A 12,500-nucleotide genomic window follows, 5' to 3' on the forward strand; every position below is an offset into this window, starting at 1 on the left:
TGTCAGACAGGATGGTGTGGATGTGTCAGACAGGATGGTGTGGATGTGTCAGACAGGATGGTGTGGGTGAGTCAGACAGGATGGTGTGGGTGAGTCAGACAGGATGGTGTGGATGTGTCAGACAGGATGGTGTGGATGTGTCAGACAGGATGGTGTGGATGTGTGTGAGCCTTTGTTACTCTGCTGCTCTAATGACCTCTGACCTCATCCTACTGCACAAAAAGCCCCCTCTACTCATGGTGGGATCAGCACTGTAATGATTTATTAACCTCTGACCCCTGACCCCATCCTACCATAAGCCCTCTACTCATGGTGGGATCAGTACTGTAATGATTTATTAACCTCTGACCCCTGACCCCATCCTACCATAAGCCCTCTACTCATGGTGGGATCAGTACTGTAATGATTTATTAACCTCTGACCCCTGACCCCATCCTACCATAAGCCCTCTACTCATGGTGGGATCAGTACTGTAATGATTTATTAACCTCTGACCCCTGACCCCATCCTACCATAAGCCCTCTACGCATGGTGGGATCAGCACTGTAATGATTTATTAACCTCTGACCCCTGACCCCATCCTACCATAAGCCCTCTACTCATGGTGGGATCAGTACTGTAATGATTTATTAACCTCTGACCCCTGACCCCATCCTACCATAAGCCCTCTACTCATGGTGGGATCAGTACTGTAATGATTTATTAACCTCTGACCCCTGACCCCATCCTACCATAAGCCCTCTACTCATGGTGGGATCAGTACTGTAATGATTTATTAACCTCTGACCCCTGACCCCATCCTACCATAAGCCCTCTACGCATGGTGGGATCAGTACTGTAATGATTTATTAACCTCTGACCCCTGACCCCATCCTACCATAAGCCCTCTACTCATGGTGGGATCAGTACTGTAATGATTTATTAACCTCTGACCCCTGACCCCATCCTACCATAAGCCCTCTACGCATGGTGGGATCAGTACTGTAATGATTTTAGTGAACAACGACAGTGCAGCTCCCTTCGTGGGTCTATAGTATGGGATGTGTGTTGTCTCAGTCTAGTAGGGGTTGTGTGTTGTCTCAGTCTAGTAGGGGTTGTGTGTTGTCTCAGTCTAGTAGGGGTTGTGTGTTGTCTCAGTCTAGTAGGGGTTGTGTGTTGTCTCAGTCTAGTAGGGGTTGTGTGTTGTCTCAGTCTAGTAGGGGTTGTGTGTTGTCTCAGTCTAGTAGGGGATGTGTGTTGTCTCAGTCTAGTGGGGGATGTGTGTTGTCTCAGTCTAGTAGGGTTGTGTGTTGTCTCAGTCTAGTAGGGGATGTGTGTTGTCTCAGTCTAGTAGGGGTTGTGTGTTGTCTCAGTCTAGTAGGGGTTGTGTGTTGTCTCAGTCTAGTGGGGGATGTGTGTTGTCTCAGTCTAGTAGGGGTTGTGTGTTGTCTCAGTCTAGTAGGGGATGTGTGTTGTCTCAGTCTAGTAGGGGTTGTGTGTTGTCTCAGTCTAATGGGGGTTGTGTGTTGTCTCAGTCTAGTAGGGGATGTGGGCTCTGTATATAACACCGGTTAAGCTAATTATCAGGATAGCGGGCAGTGGGCCTAACGACCATGGGCCTCTGGAATGTCAGTATATACACCACAAAGATTTACACTCAAATTACACCAACACCATTCCTCACATGTTAGCTGGACCTTGCATTGTCCCCGCATCACGACCTGACCATAGTTACCTTATAGCTGTACCGTTGAATCCAATACAAAACCTACTTCCATTTCAATGGAAGAACCCCCTCTACGTTAGATATCTAACTTTAACTCTCGCCTTAGTTTAACCATAATCACGGTGGCCATGACAGAAACTATTGATGATACATCAATTCTGCCAATCGTTGAATACGATGACACCTATCCTAATCAATGACCTTGTTATGTTCGCTAGGACGTTATATTGTGTATAGGAGTTATTAACGTTATATTAATTAAAGGGCCTACACTTTATTTTGCCTCCTTTTGAAACAAGTGCTGTCAATGCAGAGGCCCAGTGTGGCACAATGCGTTCAATCCGAGTGGATACGCCCTCGACCAATCAGGAGCCGCCCTGCAGAAAGTTTGCCTTATATGGATAGAGGGGGGTTGCGACGTATGCGGATATAAAACCCGGAGCCTTGGCAACACTTCCTCATTACGTTTCTCACTGCGCAGGAAGAAGGGAGTAAAGAGACAGTTTCTCTGATTAACACCGGTAAATTTTCCCCACTAAAACACAGGTAAGACCTGTAATACTGTGTTTTTAAAATGTTATTTATGTTTAATTGTTAAATTTCAACGTAGACAACTAGTTAAGTTAGTTATCTTGTTAACTTGTACCGTTTTCCGTGAACGCTCCTAGCTAGCTGTCGTCGGTCAGTTTACACAGGGGTTTAAACGTTTTTTTTCCCCTGTCATTTTAAAAATGTAATTTTATATATATTTCATTTGATTTTTATCTATTTAATTAAATATTTGATTTATCTAGCTCAACATCTGAGTGGGTGTGTTAACCGGGGTCTGTCTTATCGTTGACATTTAGTTTAAATTAAAGTAGTTTAATGGTAGGTCTCCCCCACTGTTGAAATGACCTGCTACCGGTTGTACTTAAACATGTTGACCGTTTTCCCAATAATGGAGGTTGACTTGTTTAAAACTCGCCCTGTTGAGAGGTTTCAAGGATATCTGTTAAAGTTCACCTGCATTAAAGTCAGGCTGTTATTAACTCGTTTTTAAAAGTGAGGTAAATGACTTCCTATGTGTTAATGATTATGTTGAGGAACTTGTTGAGTATTTCTATGACTATTTGGCTCAGATGAGTCTGTTTTTTGGAGGTCAATGTGTCTTTTTTTAATAGGAAACATTTCACACCAGTTACAAGCCTAAAACATATGGGCATTTAGTGTGATCTGAAAGCACGGAAACCTCTCCCTGTGTAACCATATTCAGTAAAGATGTGACCTAGCCTGGGTTATTGTCTGGCTGTTTATCCCGGACCAGGGAGTGGCCTCTGTCAGACTAACACATGTCAGGGGACGCTCCATCTATTGCCTTATATGGCGACGCCTCGGCCGAAAACACACAGCCTTTTGTCTAGAGGCGCTGTCTGGGTGCTAGTTATCAACTCCGTCTATTTCTGGTCTCTAGTTTACAACTTAACTACACAACTAACCTTTATGCTGAACCTTAAATTAAGCCTCAAAAGCCAATTTAGTTAATGCATTTTTACAACAAAGCAAATTGACTGGTTGTAAATGCTGAGTGAGTGAATGGTCTGGACTGTTGCTGTTCATCGCCACCTAGCGGTCATTCACCGATAGTACACTGGCTCAATAGTGACAGGCAGGAGGCACACCCCGAGACGTCAGTCTCATTTCTGTCTTTCTTCCCGGTGCAGAAATGGAAGATGAAATCGCCGCCCTGGTCGTTGATAACGGCTCCGGTATGTGCAAGGCCGGTTTTGCAGGAGATGATGCTCCTCGGGCTGTGTTCCCCTCCATCGTGGGTCGCCCCAGACATCAGGTAATATTTAACTCTGCTATTTAACTGAAATATACCAACTTTATCTGCTATACTGAATGTTACATTGCTATTGGAACTAATGTTTGTCTCCATTTGACTTAGTCTCTAGTCAACATTACACTGACTGCGTTGTGTAGTATGGCTCCCTGTAGAATATTATGTGTTAAATTAACCTTAAAAGGTTCCAATCAACATCATTAATACTGTAGATCAGCCTTAACATTCCCATGGAGTACATTGTCACTGACCTGAGTGTGTCTCCAGGGAGTGATGGTTGGGATGGGCCAGAAGGACAGCTACGTGGGAGACGAGGCTCAGAGCAAGAGGGGCATCCTGACTCTGAAGTACCCCATCGAGCATGGCATCGTCACCAACTGGGACGACATGGAGAAGATCTGGCATCACACCTTCTACAACGAGCTGAGAGTGGCTCCAGAGGAGCACCCCGTCCTGCTCACCGAGGCCCCCCTCAACCCCAAAGCCAACAGGGAGAAGATGACCCAGGTAATGTCCCTCTCCTCCTCCTTTAATGGTCAGTTCTGCCCTCTTCCTCCTCCTCCACTGTTCAGTTCTGCCCTCTCCTCTCCTCCAGGCCCTCTGTCCTTACAGCTGATTTGTCACCCCTCTGGAAGCTCCAGGTCTCCTGTCGGTCTGTTCTGCCTCTCTGCACCCTGCTGACAGCTAGATTGACTAGATTAACCTGTAGGGCCGGGCTGTGAATGAGCTACTCTAGTGTTTATATTGACGTTACATCATGTAGGAATGGCTGCTGTGTTTCTTCACTAATGACCGTTTCCCTTTGACTCACTGGACAGCATGTTCTACTGGGTGCTATGACTCCTGGGTGCTTTGACTCCTGTCTACTGTAGTCCTCCAGCATCGTGACTCATCCCTCTCTCGTCTCCAGATCATGTTTGAGACCTTCAACACCCCTGCCATGTACGTGGCCATCCAGGCCGTGTTGTCCCTGTACGCCTCTGGCCGTACCACCGGTATCGTCATGGACTCCGGTGACGGCGTGACCCACACAGTACCCATCTACGAGGGCTACGCTCTGCCCCACGCCATCCTGCGTCTGGATCTGGCCGGCCGCGACCTCACGGACTACCTGATGAAGATCCTGACGGAGCGCGGCTACAGCTTCACCACCACGGCCGAGAGGGAAATCGTACGAGACATCAAGGAGAAGCTGTGCTACGTGGCGCTGGACTTTGAGCAGGAGATGGGCACCGCTGCCTCCTCTTCCTCTCTGGAGAAGAGCTACGAGCTGCCTGACGGACAGGTCATCACCATCGGCAACGAGAGGTTCCGCTGCCCAGAGGCCCTCTTCCAGCCCTCCTTCCTCGGTGAGTCTCTTAACTAACCTCTCTGGATCAGCTGATCTGTGTCCATCTGGCAGCCATCTTGTGTTGCGATTGCCCTGTAGTGACGGCCATTTTGTTTCTCTCTCTCTCTCCAGGTATGGAGTCTTGCGGTATCCACGAGACCACCTTCAACTCCATCATGAAGTGTGACGTGGACATCCGTAAGGACCTGTACGCCAACACGGTGCTGTCCGGAGGAACCACCATGTACCCTGGCATCGCTGACAGGATGCAGAAGGAGATCACCTCTCTGGCCCCCTCCACCATGAAGATCAAGGTGACTAAATAAACCAAGTATCTGAACCATCGGTCTGCTTCCTCCTGTAGTTAGCAGCATTACCTGAACTACAGTGTGAACGTCTGTATTCATGTTAATGCGTCTCCCCCCTCCCGTCTATCTCTCCTCCAGATCATCGCCCCTCCAGAGCGGAAATACTCCGTCTGGATCGGAGGCTCCATCTTGGCTTCTCTCTCCACCTTCCAACAGATGTGGATTAGCAAGCAGGAGTATGATGAGTCTGGTCCCTCCATCGTCCACCGTAAATGCTTCTAAACAACCCGACCCGTACAGACTCTCCTCCTTCCCATTCCAATGAAGACTCTGAGTCGGTGTTGCCTGTCAGATCTCCCCCTCCACTGGCGTGTCTTCTCCTGCTGTCGGTCTGTCTGAGAGCCTCCCTGTTTGGCTGGATGGACAGGATGTGATGTCGTCGTTGTCTGACGGTCATGACTCTCCACATGTCCTGTTAGTTACAGTCTAATGTTTATGTTCCACCACCTTATTGACCTCTATGGAGGTGTTGCTGTCCACCCCTATCCCCTACCTAGTGCGCTAGTGACCAGGGCCCATAGGGATCTAGTGCATTACCTAGGGGATAGGGCTGTGTTTGGGGCTTTGTGTGGAGGGGGGGAAAGCTTAATGTAAATGATTTAATTGATATAAAAACAATGTTTTTGTATTGTCAGTCTTATAGATACATGGTCCAGTTTGTTATGCAAAAAGAGGTTTGACCATTCTGAGGTGTTCCTCTCTCTTGGGGGGTGTAGGGGGGGGCAGGGGGCTCCTGTTGTGGACCAACAACTAATAAAGTGCACATGTCTATTGAAGTGGTTGTGTTCTCTTCTGCCTTCCTCCATGGTGTTGTACCGGTCTGTTTTGGTAACATCCTTCTGCCGTCCTCCGTGTTGATCCGGTTGTACCGGTCTGTTTTGGTAACATCCCGCTCCTTCTGCCTTCCTGCCCTGTGAAGTACAGCAACAGAATTCAGAACATGGGCAGTTAGTGTTCTCCCTGTACACCAAGTCAGAACCATAGGAAAAATGAAGGCTCTTACAATATTACACTTCTCACAAACTGGTTATAGTCAAGTAAAGAACCAAGTCAGAACAGTAGGCCAAATTAGGGTGAGGCACATGGGCTACTAACTGCTTCTTACACAACACACTTAGTATTACTTAGCTACAGTACACAGATCTCCCTGCATATTACATTTCTGCAGCAGACGAGACCTTTTTGGATTAAAGTTCAAAATGTGTGTTTCCAGTCGTATCTCACAAGTCAGATTTTGCAGTTTGAAGTTAACAGTTTTGGACCTGGCACAAATCATGCTTCAAATCATCCAGACTGCATCACATCAGACCAAGATTGAGAGTCCCATAGGGTGGCGCACAATTGGCCCGGGGTAGGCCGTCATTGTAAATAAGAATTTGTTCTTAACTGACTTTCCTAGTTATATTGAAAACATTAAATTCATTCACTGCATGGCCAATGTTGATTTTATAATCGGACAAGAGACCCTTATTCTTAGACTTGAATAGCAGGCTAATGATTGAATAGCAGGCTAATGTTTGCAGTTAGTACTGATTCCTTCCAAATCACTCCTTGTTGAATTTTGTGATTTCCAACTTGTGTAATGTTAATGGTCGATGAGCACTGATGCATTTTATCTAAATTCTCATTTATCTTATGACAAGGATTAAAAAGGATTTGCCAGTAGATTGTCGACTTTGTAATGACTGCTAGCTAAGATCAATCCAATCAAAGCTACTGTAGCTATAATGTGATTTGATGTCATTTTATCTGTAGCCAATGACAAGGAGCCTTCTTGGATGGGCACTTCTAATGTAACTCTATGGCAGCACCCAAGGGGCTTGAATTTTCGAGCTCTACCCTTGGACTTAGCGGTGATGTTGTGTCCCCATGAGTGACACAACACTGAGCCAATTACAGTGCAATGCTCCTGTTTTTTTGCTGGCTCTCCCCACCACAGAAAGCACTGAGCTGAAGCACCTGCATTTTGGAGCTGCCTTACTCTAGAAAACAAAAAAGACCATGTTTGTATGCGGCTTTAACTCAATTATATATATTTACCGTTGTTTGCAAACTGATATGTGACATGTATTAATGACAAAATAACATGCAAAACAGGAAAGCCCCCCCCCCACACACACACAAAAAAAACCACATGTTAGGCCCAAAACAGGGACCTGCCCTGAATGACGGGGCGTCACTGGCGATCCCCATTCTGTCACAGACCCCATAATGGCTACATAATAGATTCACAGATGTCACACCTTTCCATCTCTAATGAGCAAGACAGACAAGATATGATCTTTCCTCTTAAATAGGAACTTGTTTCCCATAATGAAAACATTAACAATAATTGCCAATTGAGGCCCTAAATGAGAATTGAAGTCATTTATTTTATTAGCTAGTATGAACCATTTTGGAGTGAAATTACATTCGGTTTTTTTATAGGGAAGACAACCCTCTCTGGGGAAGACTTTGTAGGTGTGACTTCCGGAAAATGTTCCGTCCTCAATGTTCCGGTGAAACGCAGCGTTTTACTTCCGGTCGTTCCTGTCACATGAAGCTAGTTCTCTGCTGGTAGACATGCACTGATTAAAAACACACACAAAAAAACTATGACTTCGTCTGTTAACGGAAGAGTATTGGATGAAGATATGGACAATCAAATTGTACAGGTTGGTTAGAATAAACCATCGTAACGTTAGTAAAAACTAGCTAGTTTACTGTTAGCTGTCTACCGGTGTTAGCTTGTTAGCTGTCTACTCTGGCGCTGTCTTGTCAGCGAACTCAATGTCTGATTTGATTTCATTTTTGTCAAATGGAAATAAAGGCATTGCGTGAGTATGATATTTGGGTGAAAGTGTGCTTTCGATAGCCGGTAACTGGCTATTCGGCTTAATCAGGCTGGTAATACGCAATTCATGTTTAATGTATAAGTTAGTTACAGTCTGAAACGTCACATGAAAATGTTCCTTAATCGAGATCTGATCTGGTAGTTACATGACTAAAAGTATGTGGACACCTGCTCGTCGATGGGCATTAATGTGGAGTCCCCCTTTGCTATAACAGCCTCCTCTCTTATGGGAAGGCTTTCCACTAGATGTTGGGACATTGCTGCTATAACAGCCTCCACTCTTCTGGGAAGGCTTTCCACTAGATGTTGGGACATTGCTGCTATAACAGCCTCCACTCTTCTGGGAAGGCTTTCCACTAGATGTTGGAACATTGCTGCTATAACAGCCTCCACTCTTCTGGGAAGGCTTTCCACTAGATGTTGGAACATTGCTGCTATAACAGCCTCCACTCTTCTGGGAAGGCTTTCCACTAGATGTTGGAACATTGCTGAGGGGACTTGCTTGATGTTGGGCGACTAGGCCTGGCTCATATTCAGGGTTCCAATTCAGCGAAATTCAAACCTTGTCTCAGATGTAAAAAATAAAAAATATATATATATATATATATATTGAACAAATTTGTCAGGACTGAGACTCAGGAACACTCAACGTGTTTTGGAAAGCCGTTCTTGCAGAATAAAAAAACAACAACATTGTTTCGTTTTTCAGAAGTGGGTTTTGCTCTAACATTTTTTTTTTTATTTTTTTTACCTGGGCTTTGTTCAATTCTTTTGTTCCTGACAAACTTCCCAGGTGACAAGCATACCCATAACATGATGCTGCAGCCACCATTTTTATATTTAAGTGTAGACTTTCTATAGAACGCTGTACCTTTTGGCTCTAAAAAAGTAAACAATAATAACAATAACTAAAAGGTAAACAAAACTTTCCTGTGGATATTTTGTGAAAACTTTTGAGCCGCTGAAGGACAACCACAAAGACAACCTGCAGAGTATGTTTTACATTTATTTTTATTCATCATTCTCTTCGCTTGAAAGGAACATTTACATGACATTGCATTAGTGTCAGGCTGTATGTACCAATGAATTGTGTATTACAGCCTGATTTAATCAAGACTAGTAGCTAGCCAACTGTCACACCACGGGCTAGCTAGACTTGTGAAGGTGGCACAAGATTAGCCCAAGAATGTACTGTTAAAGAAATATGCCTTTGGAAAGTATTCAGCCCCCATGATTTTGGGGCGGCAGGTGCCTAGTGGTTAGTGTGTAGAGGAGGTAGGTATTCTGGTGGTTAGAGTGTAGAGGAGGCAGGTAGCCTAGTGGTTAGAGCGTAGAGGAGGCAGGTAGCCTAGTGGTTAGAGTGTAGAGGAGGCAGGTAGCCTAGTGGTTAGAGTGTAGAGGAGGCAGGTAGCCTAGTGGTTAGAGCGTAGAGGAGGCAGGTAGCCTAGTGGTTAGAGCGTAGAGGAGGCAGGTAGCCTAGTGGTTAGAGCGTAGAGGAGGCAGGTAGCCTAGTGGTTAGAGTGTAGAGGAGGCAGGTAGCCTAGTGGTTAGAGCGTAGAGGAGGCAGGTAGCCTAGTGGTTAGAGCGTAGAGGAGGCAGGTAGCCTAGTGGTTAGAGCGTAGAGGAGGCAGGTAGCCTAGTGGTTAGAGCGTAGAGGAGGCAGGTAGCCTAGTGGTTAGAGCGTAGAGGAGGCAGGTAGCCTAGTGGTTAGAGCGTAGAGGAGGCAGGTAGCCTAGTGGTTAGAGCGTAGAGGAGGCAGGTAGCCTAGTGGTTAGAGCGTAGAGGAGGCAGGTAGCCTAGTGGTTAGAGCGTAGAGGAGGCAGGTAGCCTAGTGGTTAGAGCGTAGAGGAGGCAGGTAGCCTAGTGGTTAGAGCGTAGAGGAGGCAGGTAGCCTAGTGGTTAGAGCGTAGAGGAGGCAGGTAGCCTAGTGGTTAGAGCGTAGAGGAGGCAGGTAGCCTAGTGGTTAGAGCGTAGAGGAGGCAGGTAGCCTAGTGGTTAGAGCGTTGGGCCAGTAACCAAAAGGTTGCTAGATTGAATCCCCGAGCTGACAAGGTAAAAATCTGTCGTTCTGCCCCTGAACAAGGCCGTCATTGTAAATAAGAATTTGTTCTTTAACTGACTAGTTAAATAAAGGTGAAATAATAAATAAACACGTTTAGATTGAGTACTTGGCTGCCAGAGCCAGTCTACCTCTGAATATAACATCCTACATACAGGGAATTTAAAACACATTTTTGTTTCACCTTTATTTAACTAGGCAAGACAGTTAAGAACAAATGATTATTGACAATCACGGCCTACACCGGCCGAACCCGGAAGACGTTGTGTCGCCGCCCTGTGGGACTCCCAATCACGGCCGGATGTGATGCAGCCTGGATTCGAATCAGGGACGACAGATCCAGCCCTTTCGACCTCTGCGCCACTCGGGAGCCCTGCTTCAGTGATTTAAATTCTACATATCCTCAGAGGGTAGAGGGAACTCGTATCAGTGATTTCAGTTCTACATATCCTCAAGAGGGTAGAGGGAACCAGTCAAAACAGCTCATCAAGTCTGTCAGTGAATACTAGGTAGAACTGTAATTCTGTCTCTCATTCTGTCTCTCTCTCTCTCTCCCTCCACTCTCTCTCCCTCCACTCTCTCTCTCTCCCTCCACTCTCTTTCTCTCCCTCCACTCTCTCTCTCTCCCTCTCCCTCCACTCTCTCTCTCTCTCTCTCCCTCCACTCTCTCTCTCTCCCTCCACTCTCTCTCTCTCCCTCCACTCTCTCTCTCTCCCTCCACTCTCTCTCTCTCCCTCCACTCTCTCTCTCTCCCTCCTCTCTCTCTCTCTCTCCCTCCACTCTCTCTCTCCCTCCACTCTCTCTCTCCCTCCACTCTCTCTCTCCCTCCACTCTCTCTCTCCCTCCTCTCTCTCTCTCTCCCTCCACTCTCTCTCTCTCCCTCCACTCTCTCGCTCTCCCTCCACTCTCTCGCTCTCCCTCCACTCTCTCTCTCTCTCTCTCCTCCACTCTCTCTCTCTCCCTCCACTCTCTCTCTCTCTCCCTCCACTCTCTCTCTCTCCCTCCACTCTCTCTCCCTCCACTCTCTCTCTCTCTCCCTCCACTCTCTCTCTCTCTCCCCTCCACTCTCCTCTCTCTCCCTCCACTCTCTCTCTCTCTCCCTCCACTCTCTCTCTCTCTCCCTCCACTCTCTCTCTCTCTCCCTCCTCTCTCTCTCTCTCCCTCCACTCTCTCTCTCTCTCCCTCCACTCTCTCTCTCTCTCCCTCCCTCCACTCTCTCTCTCTCTCTCTCCCTCCACTCTCTCTCTCTCTCTCTCTCCCTCCACTCTCTCTCTCGCTCTCTCCCTCCACTCTCGCTCTCTCTCTCCCTCCACTCTCGCTCTCTCTCTCTCTCCCTCCACTCTCTCTCTCTCGCTCTCTCTCTCTCCCTCCACTCTCTCTCTCTCTCCCTCCACTCTCGCTCTCTCTCTCTCTCTCTCTCCCTCCACTCTCTCTCTCTCGCTCTCTCTCTCTCTCCCCTCCACTCTCTCTCTCTCTCTCCCTCCACTCTCTCCTCTCTCTCTCTCTATCTCCCTCCTCTTTCTCTCTCTCCCTCCTCTTTCTCTCTCTCCCTCCTCTTTCTCTCTCTCCCTCCTCTTTCTCTCTCCCTCCTCTCTCTCTCTCTCTCCCTCCTCTCTCTCTCCTCTCTCCTCCCTCCACTCTCTCTCTCTCCTCTCTCCTCTCTCCTCTCTCTCTCTCTCCCTCCTCTCCCTCCTCTCTCTCCTCTCTCCTCTCTCCCTCCTCTCTCTCTCTCCCTCCTCTCCCTCCTCTCTCTCCTCTCTCCTCTCATTCTCTCTCTCTCATTCTCTCTCTCTTTCTTTTTTTTCTTCCCCAGGCTGTGTGTGTAGAGGATGGGATAGGGGTGGTGTCGGGGTCGATCGGGATGTCAGACTTCTCCGATGAGATCTTGTTAAGTATCCTGCGCTATGTCTCGACCTCTGACCTCGTGAATAACGTTTCCCGGACCTGCCGCAAGCTACACACGCTCTGCTATGACAAGACACTGCTGACCACGGTCACACTGTCTGAAGAATACACGGTAACACAAACACACACGCTCATACACACACACACACTGCAACAAATGATTTTATCTTAATTCTCTGACTTCCCTCTTCAGGCAGATGACGGCGCTATTCGCCAGGTGCTGAAGCATCTATCCAATCACGTGCAGTCCCTCAGCCTTAGCGGCTGCTATTGGCTGTCGGGTTCTACCATCGACCGCCTGATTCGCTGTCGCTCCCTGGTGCGTCTGGACCTATCAGGTTGTCGCGTCACCTCCCTGCGTCTGTCCCGCCTCCTCTCATCCCTCCCCCTCCTCCGATCTCTCGCTTTTGACGTATCGCCTGGCTTTGATTCCGCCCAGCTGAGTGGGGAGGCCCGTGATTCGCTGTCTCGGCTG

General features: G+C 47.4%; 2 protein-coding genes across 4 annotated transcripts in view; both read left to right on the forward strand.

Moving 5' to 3' along the window:
- Positions 1-2,124: 2,124 nt before the first annotated feature.
- Positions 2,125-6,659, forward strand: LOC109879560 (actin, cytoplasmic 1). 2 transcript variants are annotated; one of them, XM_031822093.1, is made up of 6 exons: positions 2,125-2,251; positions 3,409-3,533; positions 3,798-4,037; positions 4,441-4,879; positions 4,993-5,174; positions 5,307-6,659. In XM_031822093.1, the coding sequence occupies exons 2-6, from the start codon at positions 3,411-3,413 to the stop codon at positions 5,448-5,450; spliced, it is 1,128 nt and encodes a 375-aa protein (XP_031677953.1). In that variant the 5' UTR covers positions 2,125-2,251; positions 3,409-3,410; the 3' UTR covers positions 5,451-6,659. The 2 variants fall into 2 exon arrangements, with proteins under 2 accessions (XP_031677953.1, XP_031677954.1); XM_031822094.1 differs by having other exon boundaries at positions 2,168-2,226; positions 5,307-6,004.
- A 793-nt stretch (positions 6,660-7,452) lies between these two features.
- The window catches only part of LOC116373670 (F-box/LRR-repeat protein 18), a 15,924-nt gene continuing 10,876 nt past the window's right edge, over positions 7,453-12,500 (forward strand). Inside the window, exons 1-4 of one of the 2 annotated variants that reach the window (XM_031822091.1) lie at positions 7,453-7,882; positions 10,319-10,629; positions 11,934-12,137; positions 12,219-12,500. The exon at positions 12,219-12,500 is cut by the window's right edge and continues 104 nt beyond it. In XM_031822091.1, the coding sequence (XP_031677951.1) occupies positions 11,982-12,137; positions 12,219-12,500 (438 nt within the window). In that variant the 5' untranslated portion in view covers positions 7,453-7,882; positions 10,319-10,629; positions 11,934-11,981. The remainder of the gene's footprint in view (positions 7,883-10,318; positions 10,630-11,933; positions 12,138-12,218) is intronic. The other variant, XM_031822090.1, reaches the window with a different exon arrangement.

The sequence above is a fragment of the Oncorhynchus kisutch genome, unplaced genomic scaffold (assembly GCF_002021735.2).
Source record: "Oncorhynchus kisutch isolate 150728-3 unplaced genomic scaffold, Okis_V2 scaffold4064, whole genome shotgun sequence".
In the NCBI taxonomy this organism is placed as follows: domain Eukaryota; kingdom Metazoa; phylum Chordata; class Actinopteri; order Salmoniformes; family Salmonidae; genus Oncorhynchus; species Oncorhynchus kisutch.